The 19,780-nt window shown below is 46.3% G+C and overlaps 1 protein-coding gene across 5 annotated transcripts in view; it reads left to right on the top strand.

Annotated features, from left to right (window-relative positions):
- Positions 1-14,107, top strand: part of fmnl3 (formin-like 3) — a 170,684-nt gene extending 156,577 nt beyond the window's left edge. For 2 of the 5 annotated variants that reach the window (XM_078534534.1, XM_078534537.1), the window contains 4 exons: positions 1,217-1,312; positions 4,220-4,343; positions 10,108-10,233; positions 13,283-13,403. In XM_078534534.1, the coding sequence (XP_078390660.1) occupies positions 1,217-1,312; positions 4,220-4,343; positions 10,108-10,199 (312 nt within the window). In that variant the 3' untranslated portion in view covers positions 10,200-10,233; positions 13,283-13,403. Of the gene's footprint in view, positions 1-1,216; positions 1,313-4,219; positions 4,344-10,107; positions 10,234-10,944; positions 10,992-13,282 lie in introns of all 5 variants that reach the window. The other 3 variants (XR_013574129.1, XM_078534535.1, XM_078534536.1) reach the window with 3 other exon arrangements.
- Positions 14,108-19,780: the final 5,673 nt, after the last annotated feature.

A 19,780-nucleotide genomic window follows, 5' to 3' on the forward strand; every position in this document is an offset into this window, starting at 1 on the left:
TCTTATTGAATGGTGGAGCAGGCTCGAGGGGCCAAGTGACCTACTCCTATTTCTTATGTTCTTATGATCTTGTTCTTTGATTCTTTTGAATGTGTACAAGACGTTTGTTGGGCCACAGTTCGAGTATTGCATGAAGCTCTGGTGTCCCCTCCATCCCTGTTATAGAAGGGACATTAAAGGCATGGAAAAGGGCATAGGAGAAATGCAGCAGAATTATGCCAGGAATGAGAGGTTATAAATTAAGAATGGACTGAAAAATTGGTGCATTTTTCACTATACAAGAGAAAGCTATAAGGTAATAAAGGTTTCCATAGTCTTCAGAAGGTAAACAATGAAAGACTGTTCACAATGCTTTGCGACTTTGTTACATACAACATGGAAGTGCCACACACCTTCTGGTTGTTGCTCTGCAAGCTGTTATATCTTTAATCTAAGGATTAAGGGGTGAGAGGGGGACACACTGGTATTCTGATGCACTGTCACACAGTTCTGGAACCCAAGTTTTTTCCACCTGCCTGAGTATAAGTGCATAGCCCCCAGCTTGCAGTATGGTGTCCAGTTCTGGGCACCGCACTTTAGGAAGGGTATCGAGGGCTTTGGAGAGGGTGTAGAGGAGATTTACCAGATTGGTACCAGGGATGAGGGACGTCAGTGACATGTGGAGGCTGAAGAAGCTGGGATTGTTCTCCTTGTAGCAGAGAAGGCGTTAAGGAGAGATTATTATGAAGGGTTCTGATGGAGGGGATCGATGGGGAGAAGATGGCAGGAGGGTCAGTAACCAGAGGACACAGATTTAATGACAAAAGAACTAGGAGGGAAAAGAGAATTTTTTTTACCCCATGAGCTATGATGATCTGGAATGGAACAAAAATGGCAGTGGAAGCTGATTCAATAGGAACTTTCAAAGTGAATTGGATATACACTTGGAAAAGACAACAAAATTGCAGGGCTATGGTGAAAGAACAAGGGGTGTGGGATTAATTGGATATCACTTTCAAAGAGCCAGCACAGGCATGATGGGCTGAAAGGCCTCCATCTGTGCTGCACGATTCAATGGGAGATTCACAAGCTCAGATGTACTGCTTGCCGAGTGGGAAGGAACAGAATGATCATGTTTCATCACACTGTTAATGCCCACCAGCAGTGGCCGACGAATGGTATGAGGAGACAGTGGAAAAACAAAGGCTAAGAATGTAAATTCTTCTAATGTTTCCAGGAAGCAGAGCAGGAGAATGAGCTGCGAAACAAGCAGGAACAAGCTTTGAGAGAGAAGATGCTGGCGCAGGAGGCCAAGCTTCAACAGGACCAAAAGGTAGGTGATGCACAGGCTGTAATGTCCCTGCTTCACTTCAGGAAGCTGCAGCTGAGGCCAGGAATGTCTCAACTTCAATCCTTAGCCTCCACTCAACAAAGTCAGGGGAGCAGGGAAGGTCAGCCAGCCGCCTTGCTCCTGAATGCCCTTCAGGGGCCTTTGCTGGAAAGCTCATTTGTCTGCGCATTGACTTCGCAAAGGATGGAGCTCAGCCATGGTGGCACAGTTGAAAAGTGACATCCCAAAACGCTTCACAGCCAGTGAAGTACTTTTGAAGTGTTGTCACTGTTGTAATGTTGATAATGCAGCAGCCAATTTATACATAGCAAGCTCCCACAAACAACAATGTGAGCATGACCAGATAATCGTGTTGTTTAGTGATGTTGATTGAGGGATAAGTATTGGCCAGGGCGCCTCTTGTTCAAAATAATGCCATGGGACCTTTTGCGCCCACCTGAGATGACTGGTGGGTTCTCTGTTTAACATCGCATTGAAAAGACAGCACATCTGACAGTGCAGCACTCCCTCAATACTGCACTGGAGTGTTAACCTAAATTTTTGTGCCCAAGCCCCTGGAGTGGGACCTGAACCCATAACCTTCTGACTCTGAGGCAAGTGTGCTGACTACTAAGCCATGGCTGATTCTAGTCTCTCCCACAAGTGGAAACATCCTCCGGTATCTACCTATTCAAATCTCCTCGGGATTTGATATGTTTCAATAAGATCACCTCTCATTCTTCTACACTCCAAAGGATACAGGCCCAACCTGTTCAACCTTTCTTCATAAGATAAGCCCCTCATCCAAGGAATGAGTTGAGTGAACCTTCTCTGAACTGCTTCTAATATAATTATATCTTTTTTTTAAATAAGGAGACCAAAACTGCACGCAGTGCTCCAGATGTGGCCTCACCCAGGCCCTGTACAGCTGCTGTAAAATGTCCCTACTTTTATACTCATCAGTGCAAAAGAGAAGGCTGAAGCATTTGCAGCCATTTTCAGCCAGAAGTGCCAGGTGGATGATCCATCTTGGCCTCCCCTGGAGGTCCCCACAGTCTTTGGCCAATTCGATTCACTCTGTGATAGCAAGAAACGGCTGAAGGCACTGGATACGGCAAAGACTATGGACCCTGACAATATTCCGGCAATAGTACTAAAGATCTGTGCTCCAGAACTTGCCGTGCTCCTAGCCAAGCTGTTCCAGTACAGCTACAATACTGACATCTACCCGGCATTGGAAAATTGACCAGGTATGTCCTGTCCACAAAAAACAGGATAAATCTAACCTGGCCAATTACCGCCCCATCAGTCTACTCTCGATCATCAACGAAGTGATGGAAAGTGTCGCCGATGGTGCTATCAAAACAGCATTTACTCAACAATAACCTGCTCACTGATGCTCAGTATGAGTCCCTCCAGGGCCACTCAGCTCCTGACCTCATTACAGCCTTGGTTCAAATATGGACAAAATAGCTGAACTCCAGAGGTGAGGTGAGAGTGACTGCCCTTGTCATCAAGGCAGCATTTGACCAAGTGTGGCATCAAGGAACCCTAGCATAACTGGAGTCCATGGGAATCGGGGGAAAGCTCTCTGTGGTTGGTATCATACATAGCACAAAGGAAGATGGTTGTGGCTGTTGGAGGTCAATCATCTCAGTTCCAGGACATCACTGCAGGAGCTCCTCAGGGTAGTGTCCTAGGCCCAACCATCTTCAGCTGCTTCAACAATGGCTTTCATTCCATTATGAGGTCAGAAGTGGGGATGTTCGCTGATGATTGCACAATGTTAACCATTCATGACTCCTCAGATTCTGAAGTAGTCCGTGCCCATACGCAGCAAGAGCTGGACAATATTCTGGCTTGGGCTGATAAGTGGCAAGTAACATTCGCGCCACATAAGTGCCAGGCAATGACCATCTCCAACAAGAGAGAATCCAACCATCTCCCCATGACATTCAATGGCATTACCATCACTGAATCCCCCACTTTCTGCATCCTGGGGGTTATCATTGACCAGAAACTGAGCCAGACCAGCCATATAAATACTGTGGCTACAAGAGCAGGTCAGAGGCTGGGAATCCTGCAGCGAGTAACTCACCACCTGACTCCCCAAAGCCTGTCCACCATCTACAAGGCACAAGTCAGGAGTGTGATAGAATACTCCCCACTTGCCTGGATGCTCCAACAACACTCAAGAAGCTCGACACCATCCAGGGCAAAGCAGTCTGCATGATTGGCACCCCATCCACTGCCTTCAACATCAACTCACTCCACCACCAGAGTGGCAGCAGTGTGTACCAGCTACAAGATGCACTGCAGCAACTCACCAAGGCTCCTTCGACAACACCTTCCAAACCCACAACCTCTACCATCTAGAAGGACAAGGGCAGCAGATACATGAGAACACCACCACCTGGAAGTTCCCCTCCAAGTCACTCACCATCCTGACTTGGAACTATATCACCGTTCCTCCACTGTTGCTGGGTCAAAATCCTGGAACTCCCTCCCTAACAACACTGTGGGTGTACCTAACCACATGGACTGCAGCGGTTCAAGAAGGCAGCTCACCACCACCTTCTCAAGGGCAGTTAGGGATGGGCAATAAATGCTGACCCAGCCAGCGAAGCTCGCATCCATAAGTGAATATATTAAAAAAATTGTAGTAACTGCTTTGCTTTGAAGAGACTACAAATTTAGCTTTAAGCAAATTTAGATGCTCTGCTACTTCGAAGTGATCACAGTCAACTATTTCTTTAGTTTTCACGCACCAGCTTTCATTTCTTAAAAATTGGTACCATGATCAACTTTAGACATATATTGCTGTTTGGGCATTAGCCTGCAAAATAATGAAAGAAGCTGATTGCTCCTTCAGTCCCTCCTCCTCAGCAAAAGGTGGTTTTGTTTTCGCAGTCTCCCTGTCACCGGAACAAGCGGCAACAGCAGGAGCTCATCGCCGAGTTACGGAGGCGGCAGGTCAAAGATCACCGACCGGTGTATGAAGGGAAAGATGGGACCATTGAAGACATTATCACAGGTAAAGGGCAGCAGTACGGCCTGGGCCAGATTTGGTGGGTTAGTCGTTTTAAGTGCCCTCGAGCCTGAGGCCCTCATTGATAATTCAGATGATCTCTTTCAAATAAAAGTTGCCTGTATGTTAGTATTTTTTTCAGGTTCCTTAAGCGTAGGTAAAATATGACGGGCAGCACGTTTTGGTAGCGCCTCTTCCAGCGAGTTGCTGTGCTGTTAGGATCTTTCCTTGAGCATTCAGGCCACTGCCCTTAATTTTCTCACTGCAAAGCTTGACCTAGTTACATCACTTGAGTGCCAAGATTAACAGATCTGTTTGGGTGGGATTTCCTCTTGGTTTTGCTCAAACCAGTTGCCTCGTTTAACTGTTTGACCTTGTGGCCAAGCCTTTATTGATGTTATGCTTAAATATTAGTGGCACAATGCACACATGGTGTGGGTGCCAGGATTCACCCCTAGTTTTAAATGTTTTTTTGTAGTGATGAAATAAATTGAATGCAATTAGGTTTGGGGTATGTGAAAGCCACCTCCAGTCCATTAATCCCGGTTTCTGCTCTTCTGCCAAATTGTGCTCGTGCCTTGCAAGCTTTTTCTGCTCACTGTCACTTTGCACTTCAAACCAAGAGACGTTGCTCCATTCTGGCTAATTAGTGTCGCAAAGACGAGAGATCAAAGTTGCCATCGGTTGAGCTGATCCTTGAAGTATTCTCTACTGAAACTCCGAGAAGCACCATCCGCCACTCCCCCCCCTAAACTGTGTCTCGAGGGTTTGAATTCTGGGGCAAACTCCAGAATTGGAAGATTAATTTCTCTTTCTGTCCTGACTGCAAGAATAATCCTTGTTGCATCCGAGGTGTCTGCATTTCTTGTTGAATTTTTTTTCCCATACTGGCTCTGCTAACTGCCTGGTGTTGGTGCTTGATCCTTTCAAAGTGGGCAATCGGTTGGTGAAGGGGGGGGTGGGGGCGGGCTGTAGATCCTTTAAGTTCTATTTTATTTGATCAACGGATCCTCTTGTCATGTTATAAGGGGCACCTGGTTAAATGGTACAGTCCAGTCCACTCCCGATTCGATGAATGCCCGAAGTGGCTAGACACAGAAAATATACAAGGAAAACAGAAAATGCTGGAAATACTCGGTAGGTCCTGCTGCATCTATGGAGAGAGATACAGAGTTAACGCTTCAGGTCGATGACCTTTCAAGCCAAGGCTCATTGACCTGAAACATTAACTGTTTCTCTCTCCACAGATGTGGCCTGACCTGCTGAGTATTTCTAGCATTTTCTGTTTTCAGATTTCCAGGATCTGCAGTATTTTGCTTTTGTATTACTGAAAATTTCCAAATCATTTTCTACCTTCACCTGCAGTGTTGCCCCTTGATTATGACTGACTGCTCATGCCTATGAAGTGAATACAGTTGTCCAGCTTCACAGGAGCCACACACTCATGGTCTATATTGCATTACAAGACTAGTTCACCAGCAGCCATCTTGTTATACCGAAGTGCTGCAATTCAACTGTGCAACAAAGATGATTTTTGTGAAACAAATATTTGATTCTAAATTTTTAGTAACAGCCACAATAACAACTTGCATTTATATAGCACCTTTAATGTCCTAAAATCACTCAGAAGTGCTTTGCAGGAGCATTATCAGATAAAATTTGACCCCAAGTCACATGAGGAGATATTAGGACAGGTGACCAAAAGCTTGGCCAAAGAGGTAGGTCTTAAGGAGCATCTTGAAGGAGGAGAGAAAAATGGGTGGAGAAGTGGAGAGGTTTCAGGGGGTAGTCCTAGAACTTAGAGTCCAGGCAGCTGAAGGCCCAACTATCAATGGGGCAGCAATTAAACTCTGGGATACCCAAGAGGCCAGATTTGGAGGAGAACAGAGATCTTGGGGGGGTTGTGTGGCTGGAGGAGATTACAGAGATAGGGAGGGGTGAGGCCATGGAGGGATTTCAAAACCAGGATGGGAGTATTAAGATCGAGGTGTTGGTGGAACACGAGCTATAATGGTAAATGGGAGTTAGGATACGGGCAGCAGAGGTTTGGATAAGCTCAAGTTGAGGGTGCAAGGTGAGAGGTCATCTAGGAGAGTATTGGAATAATCATGTCTCGAGATAGCAAAGGCACGAATGAGAGTTTCACCAAGAAGAAAGCAATTGTTTTAGATCTGTTGTTTGCAACCTAGATTCCCCTTCATTCATGGCTGGAGAAGACTTGTTGTTTCTCTGTGCAAGCCCAGCTAGTTTTCTCAGATAAAGTCAGCTTTGAATCCTCCTCCTCTCTCGTCCTGTGATGGTGAATTCCTTCGAATGGCCCTCCAGCAAGATATCCCTTGGAATCAACAATGGATTCCTTTAGTGTAACATTGTGGGCTATTTATTGCCAGGAAGTGAGACTGTTCTAGGCCTGTTACATATTCTACATGCAGTGGTCCATGAAATAATGGACTGTTGTAGAGGTGCTGACTGAAGTTTTCACCTTCGATTGCATGTGTTGCTTTTTGCATTGTGAGCATTTTGAGGCTCCTCTCTATTGTATGATTTGATGTGGTTTCTTTTTCTTTTTTTTTCCCCTCCCCCCACCCTCTGCCGCTATCTCTCTCTCTTTCTCCCGCTCCATCTCTCCCTCCATCTCTCTCTCTCCATCTCCCCCTCTCGCCATCTCCCACCATTTCTTTCTCTTTTGCCATCTCCCCCATCTCTCTCTCTCGCCATCTCCCCCATCTCTCTCTCTCTCGCCATGTCCCACCATCTCTCTCTCGCCATCTCCCCCATCTCTCTCTCGCCATCTCCCCCATCTCTCTCTCACCATCTCCCCCATCTCTCTCTCTCGCCATCTCCCCCCATCTCTCTCTCTCGCCATCTCCCCCATCTCTCTCTCTCGCCATCTCCCCATCTCTCTCTCTCTCGCCATCTCCCCCATCTCTCTCTCTCTCGCCATCTCCTCCATCTCTCTCTCTCGCCATCTCCCCCCATCTCTCTCTCTCGCCATCTCCCCCCATCTCTCTCTCTCTCGCCATCTCCCCCATCTCTCTCTCTCTCGCCATCTCCCCCATCTCTCTCTCTCTCGCCATCTCCCCCCATCTCTCTCTCTCGCCATCTCCCCCCATCTCTCTCTCTCGCCATCTCCCCCCATCTCTCTCTCTCTCGCCATCTCCCCCATCTCTCTCTCTCTCGCCATCTCCCCCATCTCTCTCTCTCTCGCCATCTCCCCCCATCTCTCTCTCTCGCCATCTCCCCCCATCTCTCTCTCTCGCCATCCCCCCCATCTCTCTCTCTCTCTCTCTCTCTCTCTCTCTCGCCATCTCCCCCATCTCTCTCTCTCGCCATCTCCCCCATCTCTCTTTCTCGCCATATCTCCCCATCTCTCTCTCTCGCCATATCCCCCCATCTCTCTCTCTCGCCATCTCCCCCCATCTCTCTCTCTCTCTCACCATCTCCCCCATCTCTCTCTCTCTCGCCATCTCCCCCATTTCTCTTTCTCTCGCCATTCCCCCCATCTCTCTCTCGCCATCTCCCCCCATCTCTCTTTCTCTCGCCATCTCCCCCCATCTCTCTTTCTCTCGCCATCTCCCCCCATCTCTCTTTCTCTCGCCATCTCCCCCCATCTCTCTCTCTCTCGCCATCTCCCCCCATCTCTCTCTCTCTCGCCATCTCCCCTCATCTCCCTCTCTCTCGCCATCTCCCCCCATCTCTCTCTCTCTCGCCATCTCCCCCCATCTCTCTCTCTCGCCATCTCCCCATCTCTCTCTCTCGCCATCTCCCCATCTCTCTCTCTCTCGCCATCTCCCCCATCTCTCTCTCTCTCGCCATCTCCCCCATCTCTCTCTCTCTCGCCATCTCCCCCATCTCTCTCTCTCTCGCCATCTCCCCCATCTCTCTCTCTCGCCATCTCCCACCATCTTTCTCACGCCATCTCCCCCCATCTCTCTCTCTCTCTCTCGCCATCTCCTCCATCTCTCTCTCGCCATCTCCCCCCATCTCTCTCTCTCGCCATCTCCCCCCATCTCTCTCTCTCTTGCCATCTCCCCCATCTCTCTCTCTCTCGCCATCTCCCCCCATCTCTCTCTCTCGCCATCTCCCCCCATCTCTCTCTCTCGCCATCCCCCCCCCATCTCTCTCTCTCTCTCTCTCTCTCTCTCTCTCTCTCTCTCGCCATCTCCCCCCATCTCTCTCTCTCGCCATCTCCCCCCATCTCCCTCTCTCTCACCATCTCCCCCATCTCTCTCTCTCTCGCCATCTCCCCCATCTCTCTTTCTCTCGCCATTCCCCCCATCTCTCTCTCGCCTTTCCCCTCATCTCTCTCTCGCCATCTCCCCCCATCTCTCTTTCTCTCGCCATCTCCCCCCATCTCTCTTTCTCTCGCCATCTCCCCCCATCTCTCTTTCTCTCGCCATCTCCCCCCATCTCTCTCTCTCTCGCCATCTCCCCCCATCTCTCTCTCTCTCGCCATCTCCCCTCATCTCCCTCTCTCTCGCCATCTCCCCCCATCTCTCTCTCTCTCGCCATCTCCCCCCATCTCTCTCTCTCGCCATCTCCCCCATCTCTCTCTCTCGCCATCTCCCCATCTCTCTCTCTCTCGCCATCTCCCCCATCTCTCTCTCTCTCGCCATCTCCCCCATCTCTCTCTCTCGCCATCTCCCACCATCTTTCTCACGCCATCTCCCCCCATCTCTCTCTCTCTCTCTCGCCATCTCCTCCATCTCTCTCTCGCCATCTCCCCCCATCTCTCTCTCTCGCCATCTCCCCCCATCTCTCTCTCTCGCCATCTCCCCACATCTCTCTCTCTCTCGCCATCTCCCCCATCTCTCTCTCTCTCGCCATCTCCCCCCATCTCTCTCTCTCGCCATCTCCCCCCATCTCTCTCTCTCGCCATCCCCCCCCCATCTCTCTCTCTCTCTCTCTCTCTCTCTCTCTCTCTCTCTCTCTCTCTCTCTCGCCATCTCCCCCCATCTCTCTCTCTCGCCATCTCCCCCCATCTCCCTCTCTCTCACCATCTCCCCCATCTCTCTCTCTCTCGCCATCTCCCCCATCTCTCTTTCTCTCGCCATTCCCCCCATCTCTCTCTCGCCTTACCCCCCATCTCTCTCTCACCATCTCCCCCCATCTCTCTTTCTCTCGCCATCTCCCCCCATCTCTCTTTCTCTCGCCATCTCCCCCCATCTCTCTTTCTCTCGCCATCTCCCCCATCTCTCTTTCTCTCGCCATCTCCCCCCATCTCTCTCTCTCTCGCCATCTCCCCCCATCTCTCTCTCTCTCGCCATCTCCCCTCATCTCCCTCTCTCTCGCCATCTCCCCCCATCTCCCTCTCTCTCGCCATCTCCCCCCATCTCTCTCTCTCTCGCCATCTCCCCCATCTCTCTCTCTCTCACCATCTCCCCCATCTCTCTCTCGCCATCTCCCCCATCTCTCTCTCACCATCTCCCTCATCTCTCTCTCTCTTGCCATCTCCCCCATCTCTCTCTCGCCATCTCCCCCATCTCTCTCTCACCATCTCCCTCATCTCTCTCTCTCTTGCCATCTCCCCCATCTCTCTCTCGCCATCTTCCCCATCTCTCTCTCTCCCCCCATCTCTCTCTCTCTCCCCCCCATCTCTCTCTCTCTTGCCATCTCCCCCATCTCTCTCTCTCGCCATCTCCCTCATCTCTCTCTCTCTCTTGCCATTTTCCCCCATCTCTTTCTCTCTCTCTCTCTCTTGCCATCTTTCCCCATCACACTCTCTTACCATCTCCCCCCATCTCTCTATTGCACAATCTTCTTTCTGCAGTGTTGAAGAGTGTGCCCTTCACAGCCCGAACTGCTAAACGTGGGTCCTGGTTCTTCTGTGAAACATCATTGTATGAAGAATCCAATTGTTAATGTTTGTGCCCTCTACAGTCTACAGCTGTGACAGGTTTATATAATTCCGTTTCTTCATTCTGTGCCTCTATTGTTTGCTAAAAGGAAATGATAATTTTACACGTTTGATTTGAGTTAAACCTTGAGAGCGTTTTCTTCGTTAAATTCTGGATCCATGACCTTTCTGTGCATCTCCCAAAATATTCCACAAGCTGGCTCCTCACTGTCAATGGGAGAACATGGGGGCAGCCAAAATTTGTCAGTAAACCAGTTTGTCCAGGCACCAGTGCAAGGTACCCCCAACGTGGAAGCAAGTTGGTGGGCGGGTGGGGAGTTGCTGAGTGGGTAGGTGGCCTTTTGACTACTTTTAGGACAGTGCGATGGCAGAAAGCTGCAAGGCAAGTGTTCCATTTATTTTAGCCAAGGTAGTTATGTTATTTCTTTGTCTGGCTGCTTCATATTTTTCCAAAGCTCTTCCATTCATTCTTTTCCATGTTCATTTTCACCATCCTTTGCTGCTCTCCTTGCACATGTCTGTGTCGCCTCAGTGACGTCTTAGCATTTCAAATGGAAAAGGCTCGCCGCAAAAAAGCAAATTCTAATATTTTTGAAAGGTTTGTAGTTGGCTTCTTTCTCCTGTGCCATTACTTTGGCTAGAGTTCTAGCAACAGGTAAAACTGGCGACTTCACAACCCCATCCTTCTTACAAATGTGTTTCTCCTCTTTCATTATCATTCATTCATCTTCATTTTCTTCATTTCTTTAGCTAAAGGGAAGAGTATGATCCATAATTTTCCAAATTCTCCGACGCGGGTAAGAGTTTGTTGAACGCACAGCGGTAACGAAACTAGTGTGCTCGCAAGCTTGGCAGCTCCAGCCATCTACATCTGTAGCTCTAAGTTAAATGCTCATGCAAACCGAGCATCAAGTAAGAGTCCTTGAGGGCAAGGGCAAAGGGAAAGGCTTTAGAATGCTTTCAGTTTACAATCTCGGCCACCTAATATACAAGTATTGCTAATATATGACTTTTTTCATATTTTGTTAAATGAATCTTGCTCAACCTTCGAATTATATGGCAACCAGATGCAATTACTAAGCAAATACCAAGTTCGGACTCAAACAAGAAAATTGGCCCTATGGTGCCAGGCATCTCTGAAGCTCCTTGCTTTCATAGGCCTATGCCAGAGGGCACAGATTTAAGGCAATTAGCAAAAGAAGCAAAGGTGACAGGAGGAAAAACTTTACCACGCAGCGAGTGGTTAGGATCTGGAATGCACTGCCCGAGAACCTGGTGGAGGCAGGGTCAATCGAGGTATTCAAGAGGGAATTGGATTATTATCTGAAAAGGAAGAATTTTCAGGGAGAAGGCGGGAAGTGGCGCTAGGTGAATTGCTTCTTCAGAGGGCCGGCACAGACACAATGGGGTGAATGGCCTCCTTCTGTCCTGTAGACATTCAATGATTCTATGATTTTGCAGTCAGACATGAAAGCAGAACTTTGTACCTGAATTGTTTTTTTAAAAAAAAGCCTAGTCATGGGGCTTAATGTGACAAGGTGAGGTGGGGGGAAACTTCCTGTAAATCTGCAATCAGTGGGGTTATTCTTTCATGGGATGTGGGTGTCGCTGGCTAGGCCAGCATTTATTGCCCATCCCTAATTGCCCTTGAGAAGTTGGTGGTGAGCTGCTTTCTTGAACCGCTGCAGTCCATGTGGTGTATTAAGGGGTATGGAGCCCAGGTGGGTAGAAGGAGCTGGGGTGGAAGTCAGCCATAAGGTCATTGAATGGCACAAGAGGCGAGATGGGCCAGATGGCCACCACCTCTGCACAAAGCAAACCCATTCCTGTACAAACCTAATCTTTATAGTAAGAAAAGAAAAATAGAATTGCCCTTGTACCTTTTGCCTTTCAGTCCATATCTTAATTTTTTGTAATGAACTTTTTTTTAATATTCTATCGTGGGATGTGGGTGTTGCTGGCAGGGCCAGCATTTTGTTGACCATCCCTAATTGCCCTCGAACTGCTCAGCCATTTCAGAGGGCAGTTAAGAGTCAACCACATTGCTGTGGGTCTGACGTCACATGTAGGCCAGACCGGGCAAGGACGGCAGATTTCCTTCCCTAAAGGACATTAGTGAACCAGATGGGTTTTTACAACGATCAATGATCGTTTCATGGTCACCATTACTGAGACTCGTTTTCAATTCCAGATTTTTATTACTTGAATGTGAACCCATGTCCCCAGAGCATTAGCCTGGGCCTCTGGATTACTAGTCCAATGACATTACCACTACACCACCATCTCCCCAATGGGCTCCTGGAGGCTCCCCTTCTGTCCCTTGTTGGTTTTGTGATGTATTGTGCATCTTGCTCGCTCCTGCCCAAGTAGATAGAGGGGTCCAAATAAAATGGCTAGTCCAAGCTCACATGAACTGTCAGCTCAATTTTCAAGGCACATCAGCTACCTGTGCCATCCCCTCCTTCCCTCCCGGGTGAAGAAGGTGGGGGATGGTGGCGGACTGTGGAACAGTCAGCAACAGGGCAAAGGGATAGAGGTGGCCCAAACGCCAAGTAAATTTGAGTTGCCCAGCTGTCCTCTGGTTGGAAGGAAGCTTGCACAGTCGGGGGCAGGCAGCTGGGCTGTGGCACCATTGCACTCTGACCGAAGAGGGGAGTCAGAAAGAACTGGTGGTGCCAACTCTTTGTTAATGGTGAGTCTTTGACCATCTAAACTCTGAAGGCAGAAGGAAAGAGTGTGGGTAATGGAACCATTTAAGTGCACCATAAGGGGGAGTCTTATATCGCACCCAGTTTGTACTATACATCAACTGTGGCTGATTTTGAGCCCATTTGAAAACAAGCATCCATTTCCCAACACCTCTACCTGTTAGCTGGATAAATGTGTGTGCATGCATACGCACAAAGATACCAATTACTTGCCATCATTTTAATTGTATGTAACTCGATGGCTTACTATTGTTTCAGAGTTGCTTCCCTGCAGCACTGCTTTGCCTTGTTGCTTGATTGTCTCTTGTTGCCCAACTGGCAGAGTGAAGTTGTTGGTACCAACTGCCTCTACCTTTCTCTTTTGTTTCTGTCTCCCACAGATCTTAGAAGTCAACCGTACCGACGCGCAGATGCGGTGATGCGACATGGGTGGAAACACCTCTGAAGAAAAGAGTTGGGGGGAGGGGAGGGTAACTGTGACCAAAACGACAGTGTTATTGAAACTGTTCCATTGAGGAGCATCTCGGGATGAACTTTTTTTTTCTTTGGCTCCCAATGACTCCCTGAAATGGCAAACTTCCTGCACATGTATCTTCTTAATCCACTACAGGCGGGTGTGCACGAAATGGCATTGTGTGGAGAGAAAACACGAGAGAGAACACACTCCCCTTTATTTTGTCCTTGAGGGGAAAGTACATTTTTTTTAAAACCAATCCACGTAACCTGCTCACCACTTTACAAGTGAAATTATCCAACTATGCGTTTGAGATGCCAGCCCTCCATCAAAGCTCAAAACTATGAAGGTTAGGAGGAAGCACACCTCTTCAAGTCTTCTCTATTCTACTGAGAAAAGTGTTGGCTGGTCTCATCAAGCTTGGACGGCCCGTGAAATTTGAATGCCTTGTTGCGGCTGTATTACATGGACACATTAACCATGGAGTTTTCTTTCTGTTCTTATAGACTTAATTAATTTAAGGTATTTTTCCATTATTACTCCTATGTTTTGTACAGTGAATTTGACCTGTGGTGATTCCAAAGAAACTTTGGAATCCATTATTGCCAAAGTAAAATGGCCGCTGACTTCATCATCAGAGCGTTATCTTTCCCTTACATTGAATTCAAACCCATTTAGAATTCTTTCTGAGCATTTCCAGGTGTTTAGGCCTCTGAGTAATGCTAACTGTCTTGATTTACTTGGAAATCAGAACAAAAATACCATCCCATTAGACTTGCAGCTTTTTCAGTATTTTTCTCTCCCAGATTATTCAAGAATAAACAGGTGTAAGGACAAACTTTCCTTCCCTTAAATCAAATCTCTTCACTTTTTTTTTATTGTGTGTGGGGTCTGATTTTAGAATAGCCTCACTAACCTTCTGCAGGGTGTCTTCAAGCTGATCTGATGCAAAAACATGGCCCGATGAATCCAATCTTGACCTAATCCAAGTCCAGGAAATTGAGAAGGAGACATCCAATTAGAAATCGGTATTCTGTTCCAATTCAGTCATTATTGACGCGTATTCCATGTTTTTGGTCTTCCTCGGCACAGTATCTCCCGTTGGAAGTAGCAGAACTGAATGCAGTCTAGAGAATTGCCTATCCTATTAGCACAGCCCATCATACTCCCATGCAATGTTAAGGTTTGCAGTTAAGTCCTCTGATCTGTCACTAGTTTTATTTCATGTATACAGTACACTATAGGAACATTTGCACTTAAGCCCAATATCCTTAAATATTCTGATACAGCTCTTGGGTCAAACCATTAATTCACCACCTCAAACTACTCCTTCACTCCGACCGCTGGTGACAGCGCCAGCAAAGAACCATGCTGAGTTTGTTGACCTGAGCTGGGCTGGCTTCTAACCTCCATCCAGTCAACTCGGCAGTAAGGAGCATCTCTCTCGCTTGGTTGTCGAGTGGGCTCTTGCTGCTTCGGCTCACTGGGTTGGGCTACCAGAGAGTGGCTGGTGTCTGTGGAACCTTTACCTCAGTATGAGTTGGTGGTAAGGGGGCTGGGTGGGGAACAAAGGCTCAAGTGGAAGAACAAAAACTCACTGACTGGGTGCAGTTGTTGAAACCAAACTCTGTTCATTGGGGTTATCCCCACCAGCTGGTATCAATGGTTACCAGAATACGCATCCATAAAGTCTAAATGCAAGCATAAAGCAATCTTGTTTTTTCAAAAACTGGCAGTTTCTAATTGTATCAGGCAGTACCAAACTTGTGCTTTACAATGTAAAGTTGAAGTTCCAATACCAGTGACTTTAAGGAAAACTCCTGGAAGCTATCAATTTGGGGAATAGGATACTTCCCATCTCAAAAAGGTTTACAGTCTTGAATTGAAGGCCAAGATTCAAAGGTTTACATGTCACTATAAGGCATTTCAGATACAATTTACTGCTCAGGCGTCTGAGGTTATTTTGCAGAATAGGAGAGAAAATGCAGCAATTGTGTTTTTAAAAAAAAGTCAGCCTTGCACCCTAATCCAATTTGTGGTTTCAATGCTTAGTTTTTAGTTTTTCTTAGGTTTTCTTTTCCACTCTTAATCAGCTGCAGCACAAAGGAGGCCATTCAGCCTATCCCTTCTTTCCCAGTGCTACCTTCTTAACTGGATCCATCTACACTGATCCTATTTCTCTCCTCTTTCCACATATCCTTTAATCTTTTTAATCTGTCCCAAATCTTACCTAATTCCTCTTCAGATGCTACAGTCTCTGCTTCAACAGTCACTTCTGGTAAAACATTACACCTTCTAATAACTTGTGGACAAATTTTGACTTCATTTTTTCCATGATAGCCCATAGTCTATGGCTCTTATTTTTACTGATCCAGCATCAGTAGAAACAGTCTTTCACTCTATCCTGTCAGAACCTTTCATGATTTTGGAAGCCTCTGTCAGATCCTCTCCTTAATTTTCTCTGTTCCAATGTTTAAAAAAGCCCCAAGTTATCAAGCAGTCATCCTTAGCTCTTGCATCTGATTCCTTTTTTATTTATTCATTCATGGGGTGTGGGTGTCGCTGGCAAGGCCAGCATTTATTGCCCATCCCTAATTGCCCTTGGGAAGGTGGTGGTGAGCCGCCGCCTTGAACAATCTGGTGTAGGTACACCCACAGTGCTGTTAGGGAGGGAGTTCAGGACTTTGAAGGAACTGAATGGTGATATATTTCCAAGTCAGGATGGTGTGTGACTTTAAGGGGAGATTTGCAGGTGGTGATGTTCCATCTAGGTGGCAAAGGTCACTGGTTTGGAAGGTGCTGTCCTGTTATCATTCTAATGATTCTTCACTGTTCCCTTCCCAAAGGCTCTAATATCTTTCCTCTAACGAGGTGCCCAGAACTGCACAATAGTCTAACTGAGGCCTATGCTGTACCTTGTCCAAATTCAACTTCATTCATTGCTTCATTACCTTTGTTTAAAACACCTCCAAGTATCCGTGACTGCTACAAGTTAACAAAACACAGCAGCCCTGCAGAAACCCACACCAGATAACTGTTCCCCTGCTGTATGTGATACTACTGAAGATGTTAGTATGACACTGCATTTTATTTGATGTGATGTCCTCTATAATGCTCTTTCCCTGAGTACTGTTTGGGTTTAACATCTCTTCTGTGTGAGCAATAATACAATATGGACAGAGTTGCAGGTTCAGTCCAGGCCCCCGAAATGTACTTTACTAAAATGGGCATTTGGATTTGTGCTAGTGAAAGGTTGCAGCTTTATCTAAATAATACATATTTGAGTCTGACCATATCAAGGCCTGATACTTGTTTGGGTACCTTAAAAGTGAACAGACTTTTGGCTTTCTCCCTTGGCCATGTTCAGCCTCCCTCTCTGTGTCTCTTTCTATCATGTCTGTTTATATGACTCGCTCTCCTGCTCCCGCCCTCGGGCTCGGGCTCCCCCTCGCTCTCTCTCGGATTCTTTAGGCCGAATTTTAGCGAAGGACGTTTGAAAATGGTGGCAGGACCTGGAAGCAGATGTCCCGCACCTATTTCTGAATTTTTGCTGCTGGGGGAAAGCGGGCGGGGTGGGATTCTCACAGACAGGAAGCCTGAACTCAGGGTCATTTTAATTCGATGATGAGTTCAAACATACCCCATTTTGGCTGGTCCCAAGGGCCTTAACCCACAAGGTGGGTGTCACAAATTGACATAGTAGATGTAAACGCTCTTGAAAGATGCATAAGGTCTGTATAACTCTCATGACCTTAAGTTTGTTTTAAATGCCCTGCTCTTTTTAAAACAAAAAGCTGCAGCCCAATGAGAGTTTTAAAAAAAAACCTCTGCTAGACTGCGTTGTTTGACAGGTGTAGGTTGGAGAAAAAGCATAGCATCTGGTTCTGCAGTTTCAATAGAGCTCTTTGTTGACATTTCCCTAAGGGCCCTAAGGGCTGTTGTTACGTCATTGTGAATGCTTGGCTGAGTTTCAAAAGCTTAAACCTCAACAGAGTGTTCCGAGTTCACGGTTTGGCCGCTTAAAAAGGCTATTAAAGGATTATCTGCCCTTGATGTGGATACGGAATAGAAGCTCCTTTTTTATAAGAGATATACCACTTGAGATTTAAAAGCTTTGCATTAATTTTATGAATGGGAGTTTTTTTACACTATCAAATGTATAGGAGTGAGAGCAGTATTAGATTGTTAACATTTTTTTCTTTTTCATCTCTACATGCCTCCTGAGGTCCGCCCATGGTGGATGCTGGGTGACTGGCTATGGAGGTCATGAGGGACCATGGGGGAGGGGAGGGGGGGGGCTGCGGGTGAGGGTGTGTGAGGGCTAGATGGCTTAACTACTAAAACAACTGGGATGAATTCCCTGAGAATGAGGTGGGCCTTCTAACCAGTCCACCTCAACACGTCTGTCCCCGTGGTCTCATGCGCTCTGCGTCTAGAGTCGGTGGGCCTGACTTGTCTCCCGCACCTGCCCCCCAGCCCAAGAGCAAAAACCACACATCCTGGGGCACTTTTTATTGAGGTAGGTCCAGTAAGCCGGGAGATTTCCCGAATTGAGCTACCTGCCTCAGTAGCCAAAATCCAACTCGCGCATATATCTGTGAGTGTGTGTATCTATCTCACTCATTTTCTGGCCTTTCACGAGCCCTTTGTGTTTGCCATATTACAGAGCTTTGCTCGCACCCCCAAATAGCCCCAAACCTCGTATTTAATGGACATGACCATTGCACTGTCTTTAAATTTAGCCAACCTAATTACAGGCGTTGCCAGGCTGATTCATCATGGCAACAAATCCCATTGAGCAACTGAATAATTATGATCTTCAGAATGACTTAAGTGTACACCAGTGACACCAAATCTCTCAATTATTACTGAGTAGGTTCCTGAGGTAGAGGTTGAATCTCAAGGTGGGGTATCGATGTATTAACAGCCGGTTCACTGATTACAGTGTCCCAAACCCGGTGCAAGAACAGTTTTATTTATTGGATTTTTTTTAAATTATGTTTTTAAACGTTGCTGTCCAAAGACTACAAAATTATTTAAAGCAAGGTGTGTGTTATTGTTTCAAGCTAATTCATTGGCCTTCCATTTTCCAATAAAATAACCCTAACAGCAAACTTTTTAAAATGACACTGTTGAAAAGTTTCGAACTCTGGATCTGTGTCACGTTTTATTTTTCAATTCATGCTGCTTTCCCCCCGTGTATTCACGGAATGTTCCAGCGATGTCATGCATTGAATGTCTTTACATTACTTGTTTAGCTTGTGACATCACCCAGGAGAACATCTGATACAAAGATGGGGGAGATGTGGGGAACAGTGACATAATAATAAAGGCTGAGTGTAGACTCAGAATAAATATGTATATTTTTTTAAATTTGAGTAAGTCTGCCCATCAGTGGTCATTATTTAAAAAGTAAGCTGTGGACTTAAGGGAAAATAGACTTCAAATAATTCATACATTCCTTGTACAAATCCACAAGGTTGCCATTTTATTTTGACTTTCTGGTATGTATTACGTACGAAGTATTTAGTTTGTATTTTAACCATTCCATTCTGTTCCAAACTCTACATTCCTGTAGTTATCTGTATGCTTTTGTAATTGTAAAAAAAATAACCTGTTCAATGCATTCCATTTTCCTTTTTTTTGAAAAACTGTATTTTTAAAAACTATGCCAAAGTTGAGGCTTTCAGCCACAAAGCAATACTGTACATATTATTCTTAATAATTATTATAAATTCTGCTCTGTGTGGTCTAATTGTTGTGATCTATGTTTTTGCATTTTTAGTGGAAACTTGAAAGATTCTCCAGTGTGCCTAGTGACCAAAAGCTAGACTTGCCGTTCCTGGGACCATCATATCTCGTGGCAAAGTAGCATTAACAATTGGTCTCCAACTATGCAGCACCAAAGCAAAGATACTCATGTAAGACCTTTTGTGCTTACATAACAGCTTGATAGCTCCTTTAGAAAGGAGGAAGGTCAATCTGACCCGGTCCCTAACATTTTCAAGGTAATGCATTGTTAGAGATGTGGTGCAAAGCTTTGACAAGAATGTAGCTAAAGTGCTCATAAAAGCTCACCACCTCCTTCTAGAAGCTACTAACAAGCCCTCGGTTTGACAACGATAACCCCTTTAACCTGGAAGCCATTTTATTTTCCAATGCTCTTTGACATGAAAAACAAGTTGCCCAAATAATCACCCTACAGTACACCAGAGGAGATTTTACTGAGTAGTTCAAATCAGGCAGAGGTTATAATGCCGTAACTTGGAAACGAGGGTAAATCATATTGTAAGGTCCTTCCACAATGTAGCAAGGGCCCAGAGCATGCATGCAATGCACTAAACAATGACTAGGAATCTTCATTTAAAGAGATTAACTTGTAAACAGAGCTTGAGAGTAAATGAGATGAAGGAGATTGATGTGG

The sequence above is a fragment of the Cetorhinus maximus genome, chromosome X (genome assembly GCF_964194155.1).
Source record: "Cetorhinus maximus chromosome X, sCetMax3.hap1.1, whole genome shotgun sequence".
Classification (NCBI taxonomy): Eukaryota; Metazoa; Chordata; class Chondrichthyes; order Lamniformes; family Cetorhinidae; genus Cetorhinus; species Cetorhinus maximus.